Raw genomic sequence first — 21,350 nt, 5'->3', positions numbered from 1 at the left:
AAACTTTGAATGCTTTCAATGTCGAATTAGAAGCAATATTAGAAGAGTTTATTACATACTTTTAATCTGTGGTAGAAGGCATATTCGTGTATTTATTAGTTTATTTCAGACAAAACAAGAATATATTTGGTTTTCAGGCTTACAGGCGTTTATTCCCAATGTCCCCCACTATTTGACCACCACTGGTGGACATCGAGAAAAAAAGTTGCAATGTCCACCAGTGGGGGACAGCGCTACTGAAATCTTCCCGTTGGGCCCTACTGGTGGACACTGAGAAGAAATGAGTTGCTCTGTCCCTCAGTGGTGGACATCGAAACCAAAAAAGTTCCGTTGTCCCCCACTATTTGTTTTGTTTTCGTGATTATTAAAAAATAAATATTTTTAAAATATAATTCTCAGTTTTTTTATATTTTACACTATTAATATCAACGCGAAGGTCAACCCTTTGCGTTGATATTAATAGTGTAAGTTACTTATACTTTTATTTTTATTAAGCTAGTGCATCTTATTTTTTTCCGATGCACACATTCCCATACTTGTAATCCACTATTATGCTTTCTTTTTAAAGTGTATTGATGGCCTGCAAGCAAAAGAACTTTCCCACCTTTTCTATTTATGTAAACTTTTTCAATTTGTCGTGAACTAGATCCTGCAATTTCCGACATTATTACAGAATATAAGTGCAAAATAGTAACATTACCGACACAATAATTTCTGATAACATGAACATTGTGGGTACTTGAAAAATTAAAAATGACAAAACCGTTCCGATTAATGCACACTTCCTAGGGGCGTCAGTATAAATTAAGGATTGTTTTAAACTATATTAAAAATGTATGTATTATAATTATTAGTATAAGATTTACTTAAAATGTTTGTATTCATGAACACAAATATAATAGTGGGGGACAACAGAAATTTTTTGGTTTCGATGTCCACCACTGAGGGACAGAGCAACAAATTTCTTCTCAGTGTCCACCAGTAGGGCCCAACGGGAAGATTTCAGTAGCGCTGTCCCCCACTGGTGGACATTGCAACTTTTTTTCTCGATGTCCACCAGTGGTGGACAAATAGTGGGGGACATCGGGAATAAACGCTTACAGGTGACTGAAAAACGAACCCTTAAACTTTACAACGTTTAAATTGATAATTTGTTTTGTTTACGCAGTGTAAGTGAACATAACTTGACGCGGTAAGACACCCGCGCCGTACACACGCAAAGTAATCTAATTTGTTCCCCGCTCGCGCTTATGAAAGGAATAACTTAAAGGCAGACGTAGCCCGAGATTTGTGAGCGGATTGTTCCCGAGAATACGAATTCGTTTTTTTATTGCCGCACTCTTTCCTTGTTACGATTGCCCCGTCATAAAGTTGGTGAGCTGCAGTAATTTGTAACCGTTGATGTGGGCTTGTTATTGGTTCTGATACTCGTACGTGATGGTGAAGTAATGAAATATGAAATATAAATGTGATCCTTCTGTTATTGAGCTGGATATAATGTGGAATTTGGTTTTAGTGAGATAGCGTCTGAAGATATTGAGAAAGTATTGAAGTGGAACGTAAACGAAATTAATACTCGAATTATCTACCTTTGCTGAATGTGAAAGAGGGAGTAGATAATTATAGTTATGGTTTGGTCAATAAGTGCCGACACAAACATACCTATTTTAGGTTGTACAAAACGACCTAATATATTCACCACGCGTGCTGGCTTCGACCGCGGAATATTAATATTACACCTAGTATTCCAGAGAAATTGGGATATTCCGATATCATGTTATTAGATATCTATACAGTCTGCTCAATACACTCCATTCAATTCACACAAATCAATTTTCTATACCTATCTACTCTTATTCTTATTGTTTCAAAATTAATACTGAATTTCCGAGAACATGGTTATTATCCCTTAACACCTCTTACTTACTCCACGAAGACCAATAAACAATCACAAAAAATAGGCACACCATAATCGTGGCGCCCCTATTATTTTTACAATTNTTAAAACATAGATAGCTCTTAGTACTTATTAAATTAAACAACTGCATTGAAGTCAACGTACTTATACCACTTATTTTTACCAATCCAACAATATTCCTAGCAGCTGGTGCAATCGCAAAGTTTGTAGAAGGCTATTCGAGAGATGCAGTAGCAGCTGGTTTCTGCCAGACCGACTCCCCTCGGGCCATCCGATGCAGCTTTTAAACTTGTAACTTGTAAACCATTCGTTTTCTGAGAAAAACTATCAGTTGAAAATGTTACTGTGTATCGAATCGATCTTATAGACACAAAAACTTGGTTCGTTCAGATATAAGCGGTTTTTTATGATCCTCATTTCCGCATTTTCCGTTGACATAAATCGAAAGTGTGTGAACTCCCCTCTCGTTTCGTTTTTCTTTTCAAGTGCCGTGTATTCTTATTATTAACTAGCGGCTGCCCGCAACTTCGTATGCGTGGATCCCGTTTTACCCCCTTAGTGGAGTTTCGTAAAATCCTTTCTTAGCGGATGCCTACGTCATAACATCTACCTGCATGCCAAATTTCAGCCCGATCCGTCCAGTGGTTTGGGCTGTGCGTTGATAGATCACTATGTCAGTCAGTCAGTCAGTCACCTTTGAGTTATTTATATTTATAGTTATTCAAAGACATTATGTGCACATAAAACACAGTAGGTATATAAGGCGAACTTAATGCCATTTGACATTCTCCTCCTGTTAACCATAAGCGTATTTATAGCGCCTCAGCGTCTACCTATGCTCGTACGAGACGTATGTTGGACACAAGGCGGCTTGTAAATTAAAAAGTAAATAAGCTAATCTCTGCGCGGAAAAAAAGCAAGTCTGAAACGCTCTTTAGATAAGTAATTTGCCAATCTAAGAAACTTATCAATTCTGATCTTGTCAAAACCTTTCTTATCTTAATCCTTTGCATAAATCCGTTTTTGATCAAAACATTTTAAGTAGATAGGTATAAAGAGAGCCGATCTCCAAAGGCTTGAAAAGTTCAAAGGTGAAGCCCTTCAACAACGCGCCTCCTGAAAACGAGGGTTTCTCGCTTCAAACGTCTATACGTGACGCCGTTCCATTCTCACGTCCCTAAATGTTAGTAAGTGCGAACGAGACATGAATATGATTATGTAATAGGTTGTCGTAGCCGGCTTGGGGCTCAGTACCCGCGTCACGTAGTTCCCTTTTTTGAGGCTTCTATAATAATTCGAGTTTACGGTCGAGGTCAGGGCCTACCGAGGATGTGAAAAATGCGGGGTGTGATTGAAACTTGTTAAGGCGGACTGTTCTTTTATTGTTGTTTCGCCGCTTTAGGAATGCTAAGCAGGGCTCGGGTTCAATTAGGTTGTATAGAGGAAATCGCGTCGAGATGGTGATTTGTTGACGCTGCAGATGGCAATGCTCGTATAAATCTTAAACTTGAACTTTGTATAGTAGGAAAGTAAATCACAAATCATAGCCTTTTAGCCAGTATAGTTGGGTTCTTATGTTTAAGCAACCAAATATTGATGAAACTACAAACCTAGGTATGCCTGAATTAGAAACTTGCTACATAAGCTTAAATAACTTCAATTTAATTACTGGCATGCTTGACTGGAAGAACTAAATACGCGATGTTTTATTGTTGAAGAAAACCAGCAGCTTAAAAAAAATTCAAGTGCCTAGTTGAAATGGTACGTTAATACTAAAACCTTTTGGACCATTAAACGTTTTTTGCATAATAACAATTAATCACGAAAATATTTTTTGTCCCAAGACAATTTATAGCAAATGTTTTCCAGGAAAATAGTAATTTTCTTGCACAAATGCCGAGAAGTTTCGGCAATGATTAATGTGTCCCCGGGAAGTTCACGCGTGCCACGCTCACCTGTCCCGCCCGCCCTACGAACTGCCCTTGGAGTTGTCTCACGTAGCATGTATAATAGATTATGGAAGCCTGAACAGCAGGACATTGAGTCAGTCAGGGCCTCGAATCGAACGTAATAAGTTATTGACGGAAGTTGGAACTGGTGACGAATAAATAATTTAATGAACAGTGTGAATCGTTAGTTTATTTACCTTTAAGTAAACTCGTAATGAAGTTTTAGAGACTAGATAGAGCCGTCTGCTTTTACTTAGAAATTAAAGCAGCAAGCTATGATACTTTTGTTTTCCTTTTAAAAATAATTAAACCTCATTGTTGGGGAAATGGATATTGTCTTAGAAACAGCTTGTCCAGCGTTTGCATCGTCAAACATAAATATTTGTCAATTTCGTTACATGGTAATAACACTTTTACTTAATTTATAATACTGGGTGTTGTGTCCTTTGTTGATCAAAGAACCAAGGCGTTTGCAGATCAAACAAGTGAGTACGTAGAATTATCATGAATTTTCTTTTGAGTTTTCCCCATTCCCATACAATGGGTTCTCTTCTTATGGGCATACTCCTACGCTCAATTTTATTATGGCTGCATTTTCGGTTATATTCACGACACTGAAAAGAGACTTTACAATATTACATTCCTTTGTAATTGAATATTGGATTTCACTTGTTAATAGGTAGGTACATGTAAATAGGTCCTGCAAAGCACATTATCGTAGATATTATTGGAGGATTCTAATCGGTCGTCCAACGATTCTATGTTCTAGAATTAGGGTGATAGTGAGCTAATAGTGTAAAAAAAACGGGAAAGATTATAAAAAAATTAAATTATGATAGAAAAAATATGAAAAGCCTATACATATTTTACATACGGAGAGATCCGCGACCGCCTTGCTGAAACTTGTTTAATAGAATAAATCTACATTAAGGTACCTAATATCAAAGCCTTCTTAATTAGATACAACATCGTTACAGTAAACTTCAAAAGCTCACTGCAGTGTCAGAATGGAGAAAGTTTCGGGATATTTAGTTCATGTACCTAAGTATTTAACAAAGTTGTCGCGACTTAGCGAGTGGCGAAACATGTAAAGTATTGCAATTTGTTTGTTAGAAGAAGATACGTAAGATATAACGTCCATCTCAGTAAAGTTTTTCTAAGCTATACATAATTAATGTAGGCAGCTAACTACGATTCACGCAATGTACGAAGTTGCAAGTCGTTAATGTCTAACGAAAGTTTTCCTAAACTCATTCCTATTATCTCTACATTGAGCCTGCTAGAAGCGTTTTTACATTAGCCTTGGTGGTGAGGTGAAGATGGAGGCAAAATGTATGAATTTGTAAGCAAAAGATTTTCCGTCCTGCAAAAATAGTGCAAATAAGATGATGTTAAAACAAAGTCGGAACCCACAGACGAATATGTCGCCAATGGAATTAATCTTAAAAAAAATGCAAAATACTATGCAATGAAAATGTTACAGGACTCTGCACACAGCTCACATTTGAAAATTGATAAATCATTGGCCGAGGCGTTAAGTACTTATAGCAGGCAGCATTATGAATTAGGTACAAGTTACAAAAATCGTTGCTTTATTGCCCCATTGTATAAGGTAGTGGTGTAGGTCATTTTTCTTAGTCACTAGGAAAAAATCATTCCTTACTTTAGGCATAAAATGTAAGAGTCTTGAAGTCATGCCGCTTCTGTTTGATGGTCTGTTGCTTGAATAAGTTTAATGTTTATTTATTTCTCTTTCGAAGTAGGTAAACCTTTATTCTACAGCCGATTGAGATCATTTTAAGTTGATACCAAGTACAATTCATTGTTGGTGACTTATCGTGGATGTGGATGTGTAGAAGTAAAACTACTCGTATGTAGGTAACTCAAAACTGCAACGTAAAAAGTTATGTAGGTCTTAGGCTGAGTTGCACCACATAACTTTGACCGTAACTATAACGATAACCGTTGTTTTTTGTGTGGAGTTTGACAGATTTTTGACGTTTGTCAAAGTTAAAGTACGATGGTGCAATCCAGGCTTAATTTTTGCTGTTTACGACCCTTTAAGACTTAAAGAAAACCCATTACTTAGGCTGCACCATCTAACTTTAACTTTGAAAACCGTCAAAAATCTGTCAAACTTCATAGAAAAATCACCGGTTATCGTTATACATAGTTATGGTCAAAATTAGGTGGTGCAACTCAGCCTTAAAGTTTAAGTTATGGGTCTTCTGTACTTTTTAGTCTATGTCTATTATGGTCTGGTAGCGACAGCTTGTTATGTCTGCAGTTTGTCGGTCTCAGGCTCAGCTGACGTCTGACGACCTTTGTCAACTAAAAATGTTGGTCCTAAACCACACGATGTTTTACAAGGTACCAATAAGCTAACAATATTGTAAATGTGTTACTCTCTTACGGAAAAACTTACGGATTTTGATGAAACTACAGTATTTTTTGTGTATATTCTAAGTCTGTCTATAATGTATATAATATATGTAATATTAGTAAGTCTGAAAATAGGACGTAAACCATTTTTCAGTTTTCATACCCCCAGTTGCAAAACATGCAACGTTTGCTGGGTTAATTTATAACGATCTGTGACAAACTGAATTTTTGGAATGCAAGTAAAAACTAGTATTGTATTAATACCACTTAAGTCGTATCTTTATTTAAAGAAGTCGTCTTTATTTATCAACGGTATCGCTTTAATCCTTTAAAACCTCGCTTAAGAGTCAAAGCCTTCAAACTGCGTGTGAGGCTGCGCTTGCGACGTTCCTTGGGAGATCCCCTCCCTTCGTCTCTCAATATTGTGTATTAATTTTAGGCCTTATAATAAGCAGAGGAAGGTGTAAATTCAATGTTATTATTTCGAAAAGTCCTTTTATGTTTTGAATGCAGGACTTTTTAGTGTTGGGCTTATCCTTTGAAAAATTTGGCTTCTGTTTTAGAAGCCGAAACTTTTTACAATTTTAAAAAGTTGTTTTACTTGCTGTTTTTACGTGTGCTGTTTATTATGAGAGTTCTCAATGAAATGTTAATTATGATATTTGCTCATCACATGAAATAATCTTATCATTGATATAATTTTTCCATCATTTCCTCTATAAGATTTTTTTATTACGTGCGCTTCGTATTAATGAAAAACATAGTTCCATTCAAAACATCTTAATGGAGTGTACAAAAAAGCTTTGATTTGCCACGCCATTTAGCGTCCATTAACATATCTTGCGAATTTCAATCGATTGAATCATCGCTATTGCATTTCGTCATCGTTTTAATAAAATAACTTTTGGGGAGATAAACGTTTTAAGAATGGTTTCGGTTTTAGATTGATTTTGATGCTGTTGTTTTAAAGTTAAGGTAACTTAAGTTAGTCTTACCAAAAACTATGATATCGAGTTACTTACTGCTTTTTAGATCAAAGTTTTTTTACAATTTAAATTTGCAAAAATTGTAATGACTGTAAAATTCTGTAGCACCTAAGATTAGTGACTTAGATTTTATTGTTAGAGTCATATTTGGTTTTATTTGGATGCATCTCTTCGGCTTATACTATTTTCGGTCGAAACTATCCTAACGTGGTACATCACTAGCATCTCGCGCATTCCAACCTTCTGACTCACAGCATAGGATTAGTGTTGGGATTGAGATTTTATCGGATCCTCTCACGAAGCGCCATAATTAGGGGCACAAGACGTACAATGATTTGTAGTAGTCCTTCGGTGAACGCCTCATCCTGCCCATTCAACAGTTCGGCGCGTTCTTAAGACGGTGTTTTAATTTCCGCCATTAATTTGGATTGTTAATTTAGTTTTATTTGATCGCTTTATAGTCCGCGTATCGGACAGTTGCAGGTTTGAATTCTGCTGGGGACAAACTACATATATTTGATAACGAACGGTTTTTTAACTGCAGGTGCTGATCATAATGTTTACAACGTTAAAAACAAATAAAAAGGGAGTCATGTCGAGAGGATCTTATCTTAGGACATCTAATAGCTTTATAACAGTAAGTATTTATTTGATAATTTCGAGGAATTATAATTCACGGTGGCAGAAAAATAGAGGCACATATCAGTGGGCTTGCACACAAGCACACAGTGATGTGCATTGTGTACTAGTGTTGTTTTGCAATTAAAGTAGTCAATAAGGTGCTGTTTGAGTCCTCGAACAGGCTCTATCTGCGTCTATAAACTCACCCTTCCATATGACCTGTGAGTGAGAAGGATGGAAAAATTACGATCAGCCCCTCCCTAGACAAGTTGCACTTTTTGAACGAATCGAAAATCAAATCCGTCTAAACTCTGTACAAAAAAGGCCTTTCGACCACTTTTCGAGTGGTTTGCGATTATAATGTGCGCTTTGTCTAGCTAGCTAGACCCACAGATTACGATGGAAAAATAAGCGAACCTACCCTACTTCTGTTGTTCTTGTATTAAGGCTATTTTTACTGAATCTATCTCTATTATCTTAGCAGTAGGTACCTCTGGGTTGGTCGTAAAACCGCGTTTCCCATTAAGGTACCGTTCTGCGGGACTGCACGCTGCGCGCCCCCGCGCGGTGTATCAAAGTTTTATCAAATAGCAGTAAAAACTATTTTATAGTTGAAAAAATATCGAGTTTTTCTCATGTTATCAATAATTGACCAAAGTTTTATCTATTATTAGTAAGAATAGGCATGTACATACTTTGTACTTGAATACTTTGTTTCGAAGAACATTTCCAGAAACAAACATTCAGACCTTCCTTAAAAATATAAAGCACCCTAAAAGACCTACACATGTGTACCAATTGGACCCCAGTAATAACCCTGTTTCCTCGTGGTCCTACTAATTTGTCCTACTGTACCAGATAACATCAGTTTAGAAAATACGCAGATGACAGATAATGGTCATAAGTGCCACTTGTGGTCTAAACTGAATAAATACTTTTGATTTTGATTTTTTGATTTTGGTCTAATCAAGAAAAAGTATGATGTTTAGATAATAATATCAGTATGGCGATTAAAACTTTTTGTTCCTTTTAAGTCTTCAGAATAACCTACCATACCAATTTTTATCGTACTTACTTGTAACTGGCAATATTTCTGGCGGATATTAAGGGTTGATGGAATCACGGTGGCTGGAAGCATAAAAATCACTTCAAGGACAGGGATTACAGCTGATTTATATCTACATTTACCCCTGACACACCTGGTAACCCTACTCACGTAAGCGTCTATGTATGTGCCAGACGCTACCATGGACTTCTGACGGCTCATAAATGTAAGACCATAGAGAGCCTGTCACTGAAAAACCATAGTTTTTGTTTGCACTAAAATGGGTAGTTAGTACCAATCAATTGGCATTCTTTTATGAAATGAATGATTGAGTTTTTGCACTGCTTTATCAACGTACTCGTGTGTCAGACGTAGTAGAGCTGCCATATTCCTTTTTCAGACAGCTTATGGAAGCCCCAGAGAGTCAGACCTCTCTAATCTGTGAGGCAGACTTAGCCACGAAGTTATTTTTTGACAGTTACCCTGACACTCCTGGTAACCCTACTCACGTAAAGCGTCTTACAACACCGGACAAATATCCAGATTTCAGATCTCTGCGTGAAATTAATGATTCAACTCGTGTACACAATGCGAGAGATTTTCGCCGACGGTGAGGTGAAAAATGGACGGAGGGATGCGGAACTGAAAGCAAACAATGATCACGATTGTGATATTGTTATTCTATTAGAGCGTCTTCCATTGTGGTAAGTGTACCTATCCTATTTTATAAGTTGTTGCAATATGGATCTGAAACTCCAATCCTACTAATATTAAGTACTAGCTGACCCGGCGAACTCTGTTCCGCCTTAAAGGCAATAAATAAGCCATCGCAATTTTTCCTTATTTGCTCACCGTTTAGACTACCCTGGACTACGACAAACATTTTAAAACCAAAATCAGCTCAATCGGCCCACCCGTTCTCGAGTTTTAATCAGACTAACGAACAGCAATTCATTTTTATTTACATAGATAAATAAGTATGCGAAATTGATAAAAGTCGATTGGTTGAATCGATGCGCTTAGAAATTTTAGTAGACCTAAATTCTAATTCGATTTATTAATTATTTAGAAATTAGCCGTAGAAAGTGTGTGACTGTGTGATAAAAAATAAAGGATCGTTAGAGTTTTTTTTGTGGCAAACAGTTATGCGATTTGCTATAAACTATACTTACTTTATTCTCTACATGTTAGTGAAAATTAACTTACGTACATACCTCCATTATCTTAACTTTTTGTTTAGCTAAAGCGTTTTTACTTTGATTCAGAGTCCTAGTCCTAGCTTTTGCTTACAATGCTACACGGAGGTCATACTTCTAAGAATTATCAATGGCTTTTATTAAAAATCGCCGCAATCGAATAATAAGAGAATCAAAGAATGCAGCGTCCATTCACATTTTTGTAGCACTATTATTTCTCGCCATATTTCATCCCGACTATTACCCACCCTCGGAATGTTTCTCACATTTCCAATGATTAATCGCTTATGATTTGACGATTTTGCTCGGGACTTTAGAAGCTTATTAACAAATGCATAATGTCTTCTCTGTGGGTAGGAGGTATAGGGTGACGTGGCGTTTTGCTTCGATATGCATAATCAAAGGTATCCCAGCTAATAAATTGAAGTTCAGGTTGGTCCCAGGTTGTGGGTCGCCGACAAGGTTTTTTATTTTGTGTCATTTCATGAATATTATTTTACATAAACATAATCAAGTTAATATATTATTATGAAATGCCTAGGTCAATAGTTACTTTATTTTGTGAACATGCACTTTGGTCTTTCTCTCTAATTGATCAGAAAATTTACATTATAAGAATCAAAGAGAATTTTAGAGACGGATTTACAACTAAGTGTAGTAGCCTGTGTCAATGACTCAATGTTCGTCGATTCAGCAGCTCGTATCCAGCCAGCCTTATTTGTTGTGATTTTTCACGGCATCGCCGCCATTGTGGTGTGTTTTTGTCTTTTTTTGCCGGCAGACGGTGATAATAGCGATTATAGTTCTTGTGTCGACATGACGTGACGTGTCCCGATGCGTAGGCGCTGCTTGTGGAACGAAATTGACCGTTTATTTGGGAATTGATACCATGCGATTGGAGACAGTAGTGGTAGTTAGTGCGGTGACAGGCGTGGCATCTGGCAGTTGCATCTGGGAGGGATGCATTTAGGAAGGAATCAGAGTCCTTGAAATTGTTTAGCATTGGCAATCACAGTGTTGCAGAAGGATTTAAGAAGAAGTTACAAGGAGTCTAGAGTACCTGTTTGAGATAGGTACTTATTTATTTTCAACTAAGATGAGTCTTTGTTGAAATTTATTCATGTAATAAAATTCTGAGTCATTATAGCTACGGCAGCCTTTTTTAAAGAGGTAACATTCCGCCGGCAAAAATGCGAAATCCTTGCTAATAAGCCCATTCAATGTTTATTTTCGGTGGTCCCAAACTGCTTATGAGTCACATGCTTATAATAGGAGGTTTCTTCAAAATGTGTCGTAAAAAAATATGCGCAAACGCAGCCGTACAATAGAGATGAACGCGCAACTGCGCCCCACGCACACCTTCATCGAATGAATCGATATAATTTCCTGTCTTTTATTACTCGTGTTTACAAAAAATCTTTCCAGCCACCGCCAAAGACATACATTGTACACGATAAATACAATAAAATGGAACCTGGCGCCTTCCGTTAGTCCTTTCAAGGTTTTTTCGGCGCGAAATATTTGTCAATAATAAATGAGACGTCCCTTTTATAGCACGAACATTCATAGCCGGTGTAGTGTACTTCGGGACCACATAAATAAGTTAGCTACAGGTGCAATTCATTAGAGTTCAGCGAAATGGCAAAAAAATGTTATTATTTGTAACATTTTTAAGAGTAATTATGATTCAAAATTGCGTGCTACGGACTTAAAAGACAACCGAACATTTAAGGTTTGGTTTGGTTGCCAAAGTATTTCAAATAAATTCCATGAAAAATTATAAAGTTTTGTTGTTGTTATTGGAAGGACTCTACCTACAGTATGTCGAAATTCCAGATCCTGACCGAGAGCTTTACAAAGGAGGCACTGTAACACAAATCTAGCTGTGGAAATTATGTATTTCATTATTGTTTTTATAAAAGAGAATGTATCAGGATATTATGAAATGTGAAAAAACTTGTTATTGTTCTGTGACTTTGACCTTCTTGTTCTTTAAATAAATAAATTCTGTATAAACTACTAATGGTACTGGTCTGTAGTCTGTACAATAATCGCTGCCGCTTATGCCTTGCGCGCACTGCACTGTCGAGTGAGCCTACCAACAATACAAAACTCGGCGGGCGGCGACGTGGCCAAAGAGAGTCAATGAGGCCCCTACCTGGATTATCTATCAGGTGATAAATTAAAAATATGGCATCTGAGCGGCATTCATCATTGGAATGGGTCATTCCGGCTCGGCTCTATTGTCTAAAAAGCTCGCTTCGTGTTTTGTGAGTCCAAGTGTTTTGTCTCATCTCGACGTCAACCGAGGCTTAATTTTTATGCCCCAACTAGACTTTTGTTGGAGATATGATTTGTTATGCAATGTTTGTCGTTGGTGAAAGGTTTTTAGTGATGAGTGTAACTTGTACCGACTGAGTTCGATTATGGGGGTTTCATTTTTACTATTGGAGTAAGTAATTGGTTGTTGAGGATAGTGATGTTTGTTATAATTTTACTGATAATGCTTTTTTTACTTTTTTATTTGGTAGCAAATAAAAGTGTAGGTATGGCAATACTTCCTTGAAAAACAATTTTATGTACCTAAATGCTGAAGCAGCTACGGTCCTTGAGTTTGAAGGTGATTATTTTCGCCAAATACCAAAGAGTGAAGTAGGGCATCGTTAGAGCAAAAGAACACTCCAATTCTACAGAACCACGTTGGCAGTCCGTGCGTCACGGGATCCTCAGGCATGTCAGCACTTGGTGCTTTTATGAGTGCCCATCATCATTGTAGTGATGTGTAGTGAGTTATGTAACACTAATATGGGATATAAATAGTGTAGTGTGTCCTCAACGCGGGCGTCTGGCCCGCTCGATACCGGCGCGCGCACCCCTGGGCGAAGCATATAGTCTGCCGGCGCTAGGGTGGCTAGACTGGCCAGAAAATTTGATTTTGGACGCACTGCTAGTGGTATTATTGGTAATATAAATATCAGATTGGTATGTGACGATAGAGACATAAATCTACGCATGTCGGAAGCTTAGATTAATCAGTGGCTACGAAAATTTTGACCAAAACTAAACCAAAACAAAACTTAGGTAATTAAAACAACGCATGATTGTTTACTTAGTTCCTTTATTGGGACAATCAAAAGTTTGAATGTGTTCTTGCCTCGTAGATTTATTTGTTCGAGTCGTAGTTAGTTAGTTATTTGTAGGTAGCCTGAAACTAGTATCAAAATGAAAATAAATACCTAAATAGATTCTAGAAGAGTTTGTCTTTCTGAATAATAAATAACATAATACTCAAGAAAAGATGATAAAAATGGTAAACAAGGCTCAAAAATATACAGTCCTATTAAATATAAGTAGGGCTTTCAACAAAAATTAATGAGCCTCCAGAATGTTTACAGCTTACTTTGTCCTCTAATGTCCGCACTAATCCCAAAGAATTGCCACCGTAACGTCACCCACAGCCTAAACCACTGCCAGACACGCCGGCACCTCATTGGATTTGCAACTTTAGTAACTCCTTCCAGAGCACAAATTGCAACGACAGCGTCCCAACTTTCATTTACTTTCAGACTTGAATTGTAATTTTCATTTAGTACCCTTTGCCCGCGGCTTCTCCCGCGATTTTATTCATACTGCCCACTAACAAATTACGTTGAGTGCGATTAGTAAGTTTCTTTCAGACTTATTGTTTCTATCTTTCATTTTCCGCACTTCAGAGCGGTTTCATTTCGCAATTTCTCTCGTAGGAAATTAGCTTGAGTGAGATTTTTCTTACGCCAAGATTTTGTAGTTGCGTTTATTATAAAAGTTTTGTTTGAGGAAACCTTTCGGGTGAACGATCTTCAGGGCTTTCGACTTTTGTACCCTCTACAGAAGCAAAGTTTCGAGAGGCTTTGGGCAAGGGATTTTGGAGTTGTAGCCATGGGTATAACTTCCTAACTCGGGATGGGGCGACCCACGACGTGAGCCTTGTTTTTTGCATGGATTTTGGATAAATAACTGTAAGTTGGATTCAGGACTGAAACCTAATGTGTCTATCATTATAGCAATGACTCTTTGAAATATAGCTACTGTAATCCATTGAGTTTGACTGTTTACATGGATCAGTGTTGTACCTATGTAAACAAAATGTAATATAAAAACAATCTTATCAGAAAGTGCCTCAGTGGGATGTATTTATTTGGATTATCTAACATTAGCAGTGGACTAAAATCGACTGTTGCTGCTTCAGATAGAATTGATTGTTTCAGTTATATTTTTTCAGATGATACCTTATTTTTCATTAGATACGGAGTTTGTATTTCGTTTAAATATATTTTAGTCCTTCTAAGCCTTACATACTTACTTACGTAACTTGAAACGACAAAAATGTGGGTACAATCTTGCAATAAAGTTCAGAATTGATCCTCGGCGGGACCCCTGAACTTTTCCATCGAGTTCTTTGCACCTCGGTCTGAAAGTCATTAAACTTTTAGAGTGGCCAAAAAGAAACAGACCTGTAAAGGTACAATGTATTTTTAGCCGGCACAATTAGCTAATTGCAGGTTTTAATTCAGTTAATTACTCTATCTCGGAGGCTAGATAAATCAAGTCGCTTTTTAGCTTGTGTTAAGTGTAAACTTTTTTTGTGAATTACTTTTAACAACAATTGTTTGGTGTAATTTATTAACAGTTTTATGTTTCGATTAATTTGAATTCAGCATTAGATTGGATGTAAGATTTTTATGATAGCAAATGGATAGCACAAATTATATATAGGAAACTAAGGTATCAGTTACCTTATTTTGTGTATAAAAATATACCTAAGTAAACAAATCCATATCTACTTCGGTGAATGAAGTTATACACTTTCACTTTCATCTTATTTTGAGGACCATCTTCGTGTGGCTCATCCAGATTTCATCTTTTGGTTCTAAAATGCAAGTTTTCCTTGGATTTCCATTACTTAATGGTTATTTAAACGATAGAGCTTTTAAGCTTAAGACTTGATGGTTATATTTTTTTTAAGTAGATCGCGATGATTTGCCTATAACATACAACACATCTCGGAGGGAGTCGTCTAAGTTTTGTGCTCTTATTCATATTCATCACACTCTTATTAGCCACCGGGAGGATTCGAACCTGTAACCGCTTTCGTTGTAGTTCTTTCCAGTAAATTAAGAAACGGGCCAAGCGATGTTTTGCCCTGAGTTAGATAGAGTACGAATTCAATGCATAAGAGGCTGATAGAGCATAAGATTTGGTAATACGGGCCTTGTATTGTTGATTAGCATCGTGTCCAATCGTGATTATGCACAAAGCGATCATAAACGTGGAGTTTAGCGCTTTTTACGACCATGACGTCATTCATGTTCGTGTGAATACGAGATCAATCAGAATTAAACGATTAATTTTTCATTTTTGAACTTTTGAAGGCCTTTACAGCTCTACGTATTTAGTATTAAAGTCGACGAATGAATGTTGTTAATGACAACGTTTTGCCAAACAAAAACGACCGTTTATCTTTTACTAGCTTTCCGCCCGCGGCTTCGCCCGCGTGGAATTTTGTCTGTCACAGAAAAACAATATCGCGCGCGTATTTGCTCACCGTTTAGACCTACCCTGGACTACGACAAACATTTTAAAACCAAAATCAGCTCAATCGGCCCAGCCGTTCTCGAGTTTTAGTCAGACTAACGAACATCAATTCATTTTTATTTATATAATATATAATNTGTGTGACTTGGCCGTTGAACAATCTTTATTAAGATAATCAATAATCATGCATAAGTATTATTGAAATACGCAGCTTTATTAAGCCTACAATTCACTGGTTATTAAATCAACGTTTTCCAAGTGGCAATTTTCCATCATCAATGGGTAGTGGTTCTGGCAACAGATTGGTGCAATGGTGTCATGGAGCACCTGGTTTTGTACCCTTCAACGGCCAAGTCACACAACATTAACTATAATAAAAAAGAAATCGCAGTAAAGAACCATAGACTTGGCACGACTTTGTCTAGATTTCATTACTTTTTAGAGATAAACAAGCAGCTCCATCGAGACTTGGCTAGTTTTTTACAGAATGTTTTTGGTGGGATCAATTTTACGTTTATCGTTTCATCAAACGATATAATGAAGTCTTAAGTGTAGAAGACACAAAACAAAAGTAATTGTACTTGCACGGTTAGGACTCCAGCAGCGTTAAAAGCTGCGAAGTCGCGATCTCAAAAAAATCCCATGCGTTAGCAGACTTTGCCTGCCCTGGAGGTAGACTTAAGCACAACCAGGGTGAAATTGGTATTTATGAAGACTCAAGGCTTCAAACTTTTTGAATAAAAATCAAAAATCACTTGGATGCGCTTTTAAAAGATCTGAGATTGAAGAAATCCCTCGTTTTGCTTAAGCGGTACGCGGGAAAAAAGTACCTTGAAAAAAAATTTTCGAATGTTTTTTTTTACCATGGAGGAGAGCTACAAAAAAACAAAATGGTAAGTTGGATGCGTACATCAATGAAGAAGCACCAGCTTAATTTCGGCTGTCCAGCTAGGCCAGCTTTTATCGTCACTCAAGGTTTGGTAACATGTCTCAAATTTGGGCTTTTTTGAGGTATTTTTTGCATGAAAGGCATAAAAACGAATGCCATTCTGTATCAAAATTCAGTTCTCACAAAGCTTATGGAACCTTTTTCACATATCATGCTCAATAACAGACACTGGGAGTTCCAGCAGGATTCTGTGCCAGCTCATAGAGCGAAAAGCGCGCAAAACCCGCTTGTAGGGCGTAAAATTGACCTTAGCGGGCACGAAGTCTGGCCCTCATCCAGTCCAGACTCTAATCCGTTGGATTACAAAATATGGCAACATTTAGAGAGGAAGGCCTGTTCTATGCCTCATACTGATTTGGAGTCTCTCAAGGCATCCTGTATTAAATCAGCCGCCGATATTGATACGAAACTCGCTCGTGTTTTTAGAGACCACTGACTGCGCAGTTTGAACCCTTGTATTCATAATTGCGAAGAAAATTTGAAAGAATTTTTATAAGCATAAAATCTTTGTTTTAGTACCTTTCTATTGGTATATAAATGATTACCGTAAAAACAAATATAGTATCAATTATTTCACTATAAACATGTGACAGAACTTATGACCCGACTAAATATATTTGTTTTAGGTTATCAGATGTGGTTGAGAAGGAGGACGTCACAGAAGCTATCCGCCTCGTGGAAATGTCGAAACAATCTCTGCAGCACGTCGAAGAGAATGTACAGAGGTGTGTGTCGCTTCCTTTATCATTATTGTTATGCTTAAGAGCGTTGTAGCAAAAAGTTGGCGTTCGAATTTTAGGTTTTTATTGCTTGACGTCGCTTATTGAGTGCGCAAACTGCATTTATCTGTACAATTTCAACGCTGCGTCGACTAAACGATCTTAATCCGTAGTTGTATCGTACCTAAGACAGTACATCATACATAATAATAAGGAAATAATGTATAATTTACCTATTTGTTTTTTTCTCAGAGCAGACTTTTAGCAAAATCAAGTTACGTAATTAATGTATTTTTTACACTAGTAAATCCCCGACAAGTTTTTAATCTTTAAATTGAGTAAAGTAATAAGTTGATGGGTTTGAAATAATTTATGTTTTATTTTATTCTTTTTACAGCATCAAAAGCTTGTTTNTAACGTTTAATTGATTTTTTTTTGTGATTATGATCCCATAACTATTCTACAATAAGGCTACTATGCTAATTTTAATGAATTAGAACCTTCCAATTTTGGACTTTTTTCCGCTTGCCGACTACTGTGCGCCGGCACCTCATTGGATTTGCAACTTTAGCAACTCCATCCAGAGCACAAATTGCAACGACAGCTTCCCAACTTTCATTTACTTTCAGACTTGAATTGTAATTTTCATTTAGTACCCTTTGCCCGCGGCTTCTCCCGCGATTTTATTCATACTGCCCACTAACAAATTACGTTGAGTGCGATTAGTAAGTTTCTTTCAGACTTATTGTTTCTATCTTTCATTTTCCGCACTTCAGAGCGGTTTCATTTCGCAATTTCTCTCGTAGGAAATTAGCTCGAGTGAGATTTTTCTTACGCCAAGATTTTGTAGTTGCGTTTATTATAAAAGTTTTGTTTGAGGAAACCTTTCGGGTGAGCGATCTTCAGGGCTTTCGACTTTTGTACCCTCTACAGAAGCAAAGTTTCGAGAGGCTTTGGGCAAGGGATTTTGGAGTTGTAGCCATGGGTATAACTTCCTAACTCGGGATGGGGCGACCCGCGACGTGAGCCTTGTTTTTTGCATGGATTTCGGATAAATAACTGTAAGTTGGATTCAGGACTGAAACCGATGATGAAATCCTTACCAAAGTGATGCTAGAGACATTTACTACTCCATAGAGTAGAGTCCCATACACATACATCGTATGTTGGAAAATGGAAGACCATTTTCCTAATGTGTCTATCATTATAGCAATGACTCTTTGAAATATAGCTACTGTAATCCATTGAGTTTACATGGATCAGTGGTGTACTGTAAACAAAATGTAATATAAAAACAATCTTATCAGAAAGTGCCTCAGTGCGATGTATTTATTTGGATTATCTAACATTAGCAGTGGACTAAAATCGACTGTTGCTGCTTCAGATAGAATTGATTGTTTTAGTTAGATTTTTTCAGATGATACCTTATTTTTCATTAGATACGGAGTTTGTATTTCGTTTAAATATATTTTAGTCCTTGTAAGCCTTACATATGTACTTACTTACGTAACTTGAAACGACAAAAATGTGGGTACAATCTTGCAATAAAGTTCAGAATTGATCCTCGGCCCTCAGAAAGATCAGCGGACCCCTGAACTTTTCCATCGAGTTCTTTGCACCTCGGTCTGAAAAGTCATTAAACTTTTAGAGTGGCCAAAAAGAAATAGACTTGTAAAGGTACAATGTATTTTTAGCCGGCACAATTAGCTAATTGCAGGTTTTAATTCAGTTAATTACTCTATCTCGGAGGCTAGATAAATCAAGGCGCTTTTTTTGTCTGTGTTAAGTGTAACCTTTTTTCGTTAATTACTTTTAACAACAATTATTTGGTGTAATTTATTAAATGTCTTATCTTTCGTTTAATTTGAATTCAGCATTAGATTGGAGGTAGGATTTTTATGATAGCAAATGGATAGCACAAATTATACATAGGAAACGAAGTTGTTAGTACATTTTGTGTATAAAAATATACCTAAGTAAACAAATCCATACCTACTTCGGTGAATGAAGTTACACTTTCACTTTCATCTTATTTTGGGGACCATCTTCGTGTGGCTCATCCAGATTTCATCTTTTGATTCTAAAATGCAGGTTTTCATTGGACATTAATGGTTATTTAAACGATAGAGCTTTTAATTTAAGCTAGACTTGATGGTCATAATTTTTTTAAAGTATGTAGATGGTGATGATTTATTTACCTATAACATACAACACGTTTCGGAGGGAGTCGTCAAAGTTTTGTGCTCTTATTCATATTCATCACACTCTTATTAGCCACCGGGAGGATTCAAACCTGTAACCGCTTTCGTTGTAGTTCTTTCCAGTAAATTAATAAACGGGCCAAGCGATGTTTTGCCCTGAGTTAGATAGAGTACGAATTCAATGCATAAGAGGCTGATAGAGCATAAGATTTGGTAATACGGGCCTTGTATCGTTGATTAGCATCGTGTCCAATCGTGATTATGCACAAAGCGATCATAAACGTGGAGTTAGCGCTTTTTACGATCATGACGTCATTCATGTTCGTGTGAATACGAGATCAATCAGAATTAAACGATTAATTTTTCATTTTTGAACTTTTGAAGGCCATTAAAGCTCTCCGTATTTAGTATTAAAGTCGACGAATGAATGTTGATAATGACGTTTTGCCAAACAAAAACGACCGTTTATCTTTTATTTGACTTTCGCACCTTCTTTTGTCCCGGCCGTTTTCTTTTGTAAGTTTCAGTCATCGCACGACATCCTCAAAACCGCGATGACAGATCCAACGTGCGCACTCATTAAATCATCATTCGGAATGGCCACTGAAAAATTAATAGTTTTATTTCTGTTCCGAATTACACGATCTGTGGCGAGCAACCAACCAGCAACGCTGTGGTGGCGTAGAGCTGTCTGTAAGGTCGCCGTCAGTCCGGGAGCGCGCCTCGATGTGGGTGCACGCGTCTCCTCCCCCGTTGCGAACGACTCGCGAGTGTGTATAACGAACGAAACAAATAAGTCCCAACTGTGTGTGAACATGAAGTGTTTAGTGTTGGTTCTGGTGGTGGCGTGTGTGGGAGCCGACGCCGCGGCCACCTGCAGCTTCTCCCAGGACTTCTTCCTGAGGCACAACGTCTCAGCTGACGAGAGCAGTGAACCAGGTGCGAAAACAGTGAACTGGCATGAGCTGAAGATCTTTAATAATGTTAATACACAATATAAATAAATATTTTTAGAGTTAATTCGTTGGAAGCTTAAGTAGAGCCGGTTGCTGCAGCTGCAACTCAATCAAACCAAACCTGTCATTATCTTGAGACTTGAGAACTGTAGATAAAGTCTTAATTATATCAGAGCTGTAAGACCTTGAAAGTTTGAAGAGTATGTAAGGGTACTTACAGAGACTTAAAGCAAGCAACATTTCTCCATTAAAAGTTTTCTTCGGCACCTGCCGTGCTTAACATGTGGGATTATACTCGAAGATATTTTTTGAACTGTTAAAAATGCGGTCAATATTTATACAGTGTGATAGTATTTTTAGTTGGAACTGTATTTCCGAGATATCAATCGGCTGCAATGAGCCTGTTGTGCCGTGACACACTGCATACTTCGGCCGCAGCTGTCAACGCGTCAAAGGACCAATTGACTCGATAGTGCACTGCTGCATATAATGCACTCTATGTTGATAGTGGAGACTGCAGCTAAACCACAGTCTGCGGGACTCTATCGCTTTGAGAAATATTCTCTGATATAGAGCTCAATACTTAATTTGAATATTTCGATATAGACTCTATCTATAGTCACTCGATCTCTATCAACTGGAACTCGACTGACAACGATAAATGAATGATGGTGTGGCAGTTTGAGGCTCTCATAATCATGGATCAAAAGGGTGATGCTCAATTAAACAGTCATTAATTAACGTGTAGGCGTCTATAGCAATGTCGATACCGTTAGCGAAATCTCTATGGTATTATCAAGGAAAAAGTTTGGCTTATAAGCAATACGAAGGGGAAACAGTATGGATAACTTATT

At 37.3% G+C, this 21,350-nt stretch overlaps 1 protein-coding gene across 1 annotated transcript in view; it reads left to right on the top strand.

Moving 5' to 3' along the window:
* The first annotated feature begins 20,238 nt into the window (after window positions 1-20,238).
* Window positions 20,239-21,350, top strand: part of dally (division abnormally delayed protein) — a 154,683-nt gene continuing 153,571 nt past the window's right edge. Inside the window, exon 1 of the mRNA XM_028308646.1 lies at window positions 20,239-20,479. Coding sequence (XP_028164447.1) covers window positions 20,356-20,479 — 124 coding nt within the window. The 5' untranslated portion in view covers window positions 20,239-20,355. The remainder of the gene's footprint in view (window positions 20,480-21,350) is intronic.

The sequence above is a fragment of the Ostrinia furnacalis genome, unplaced genomic scaffold (assembly GCF_004193835.3).
Source record: "Ostrinia furnacalis isolate ACB-3 unplaced genomic scaffold, ASM419383v2 OfSCF2491, whole genome shotgun sequence".
Classification (NCBI taxonomy): Eukaryota; Metazoa; Arthropoda; class Insecta; order Lepidoptera; family Crambidae; genus Ostrinia; species Ostrinia furnacalis.
The sequence above is the reverse complement of the archived record's forward strand: the minus strand, read 5'-3'. Positions and strand labels throughout refer to the sequence as shown.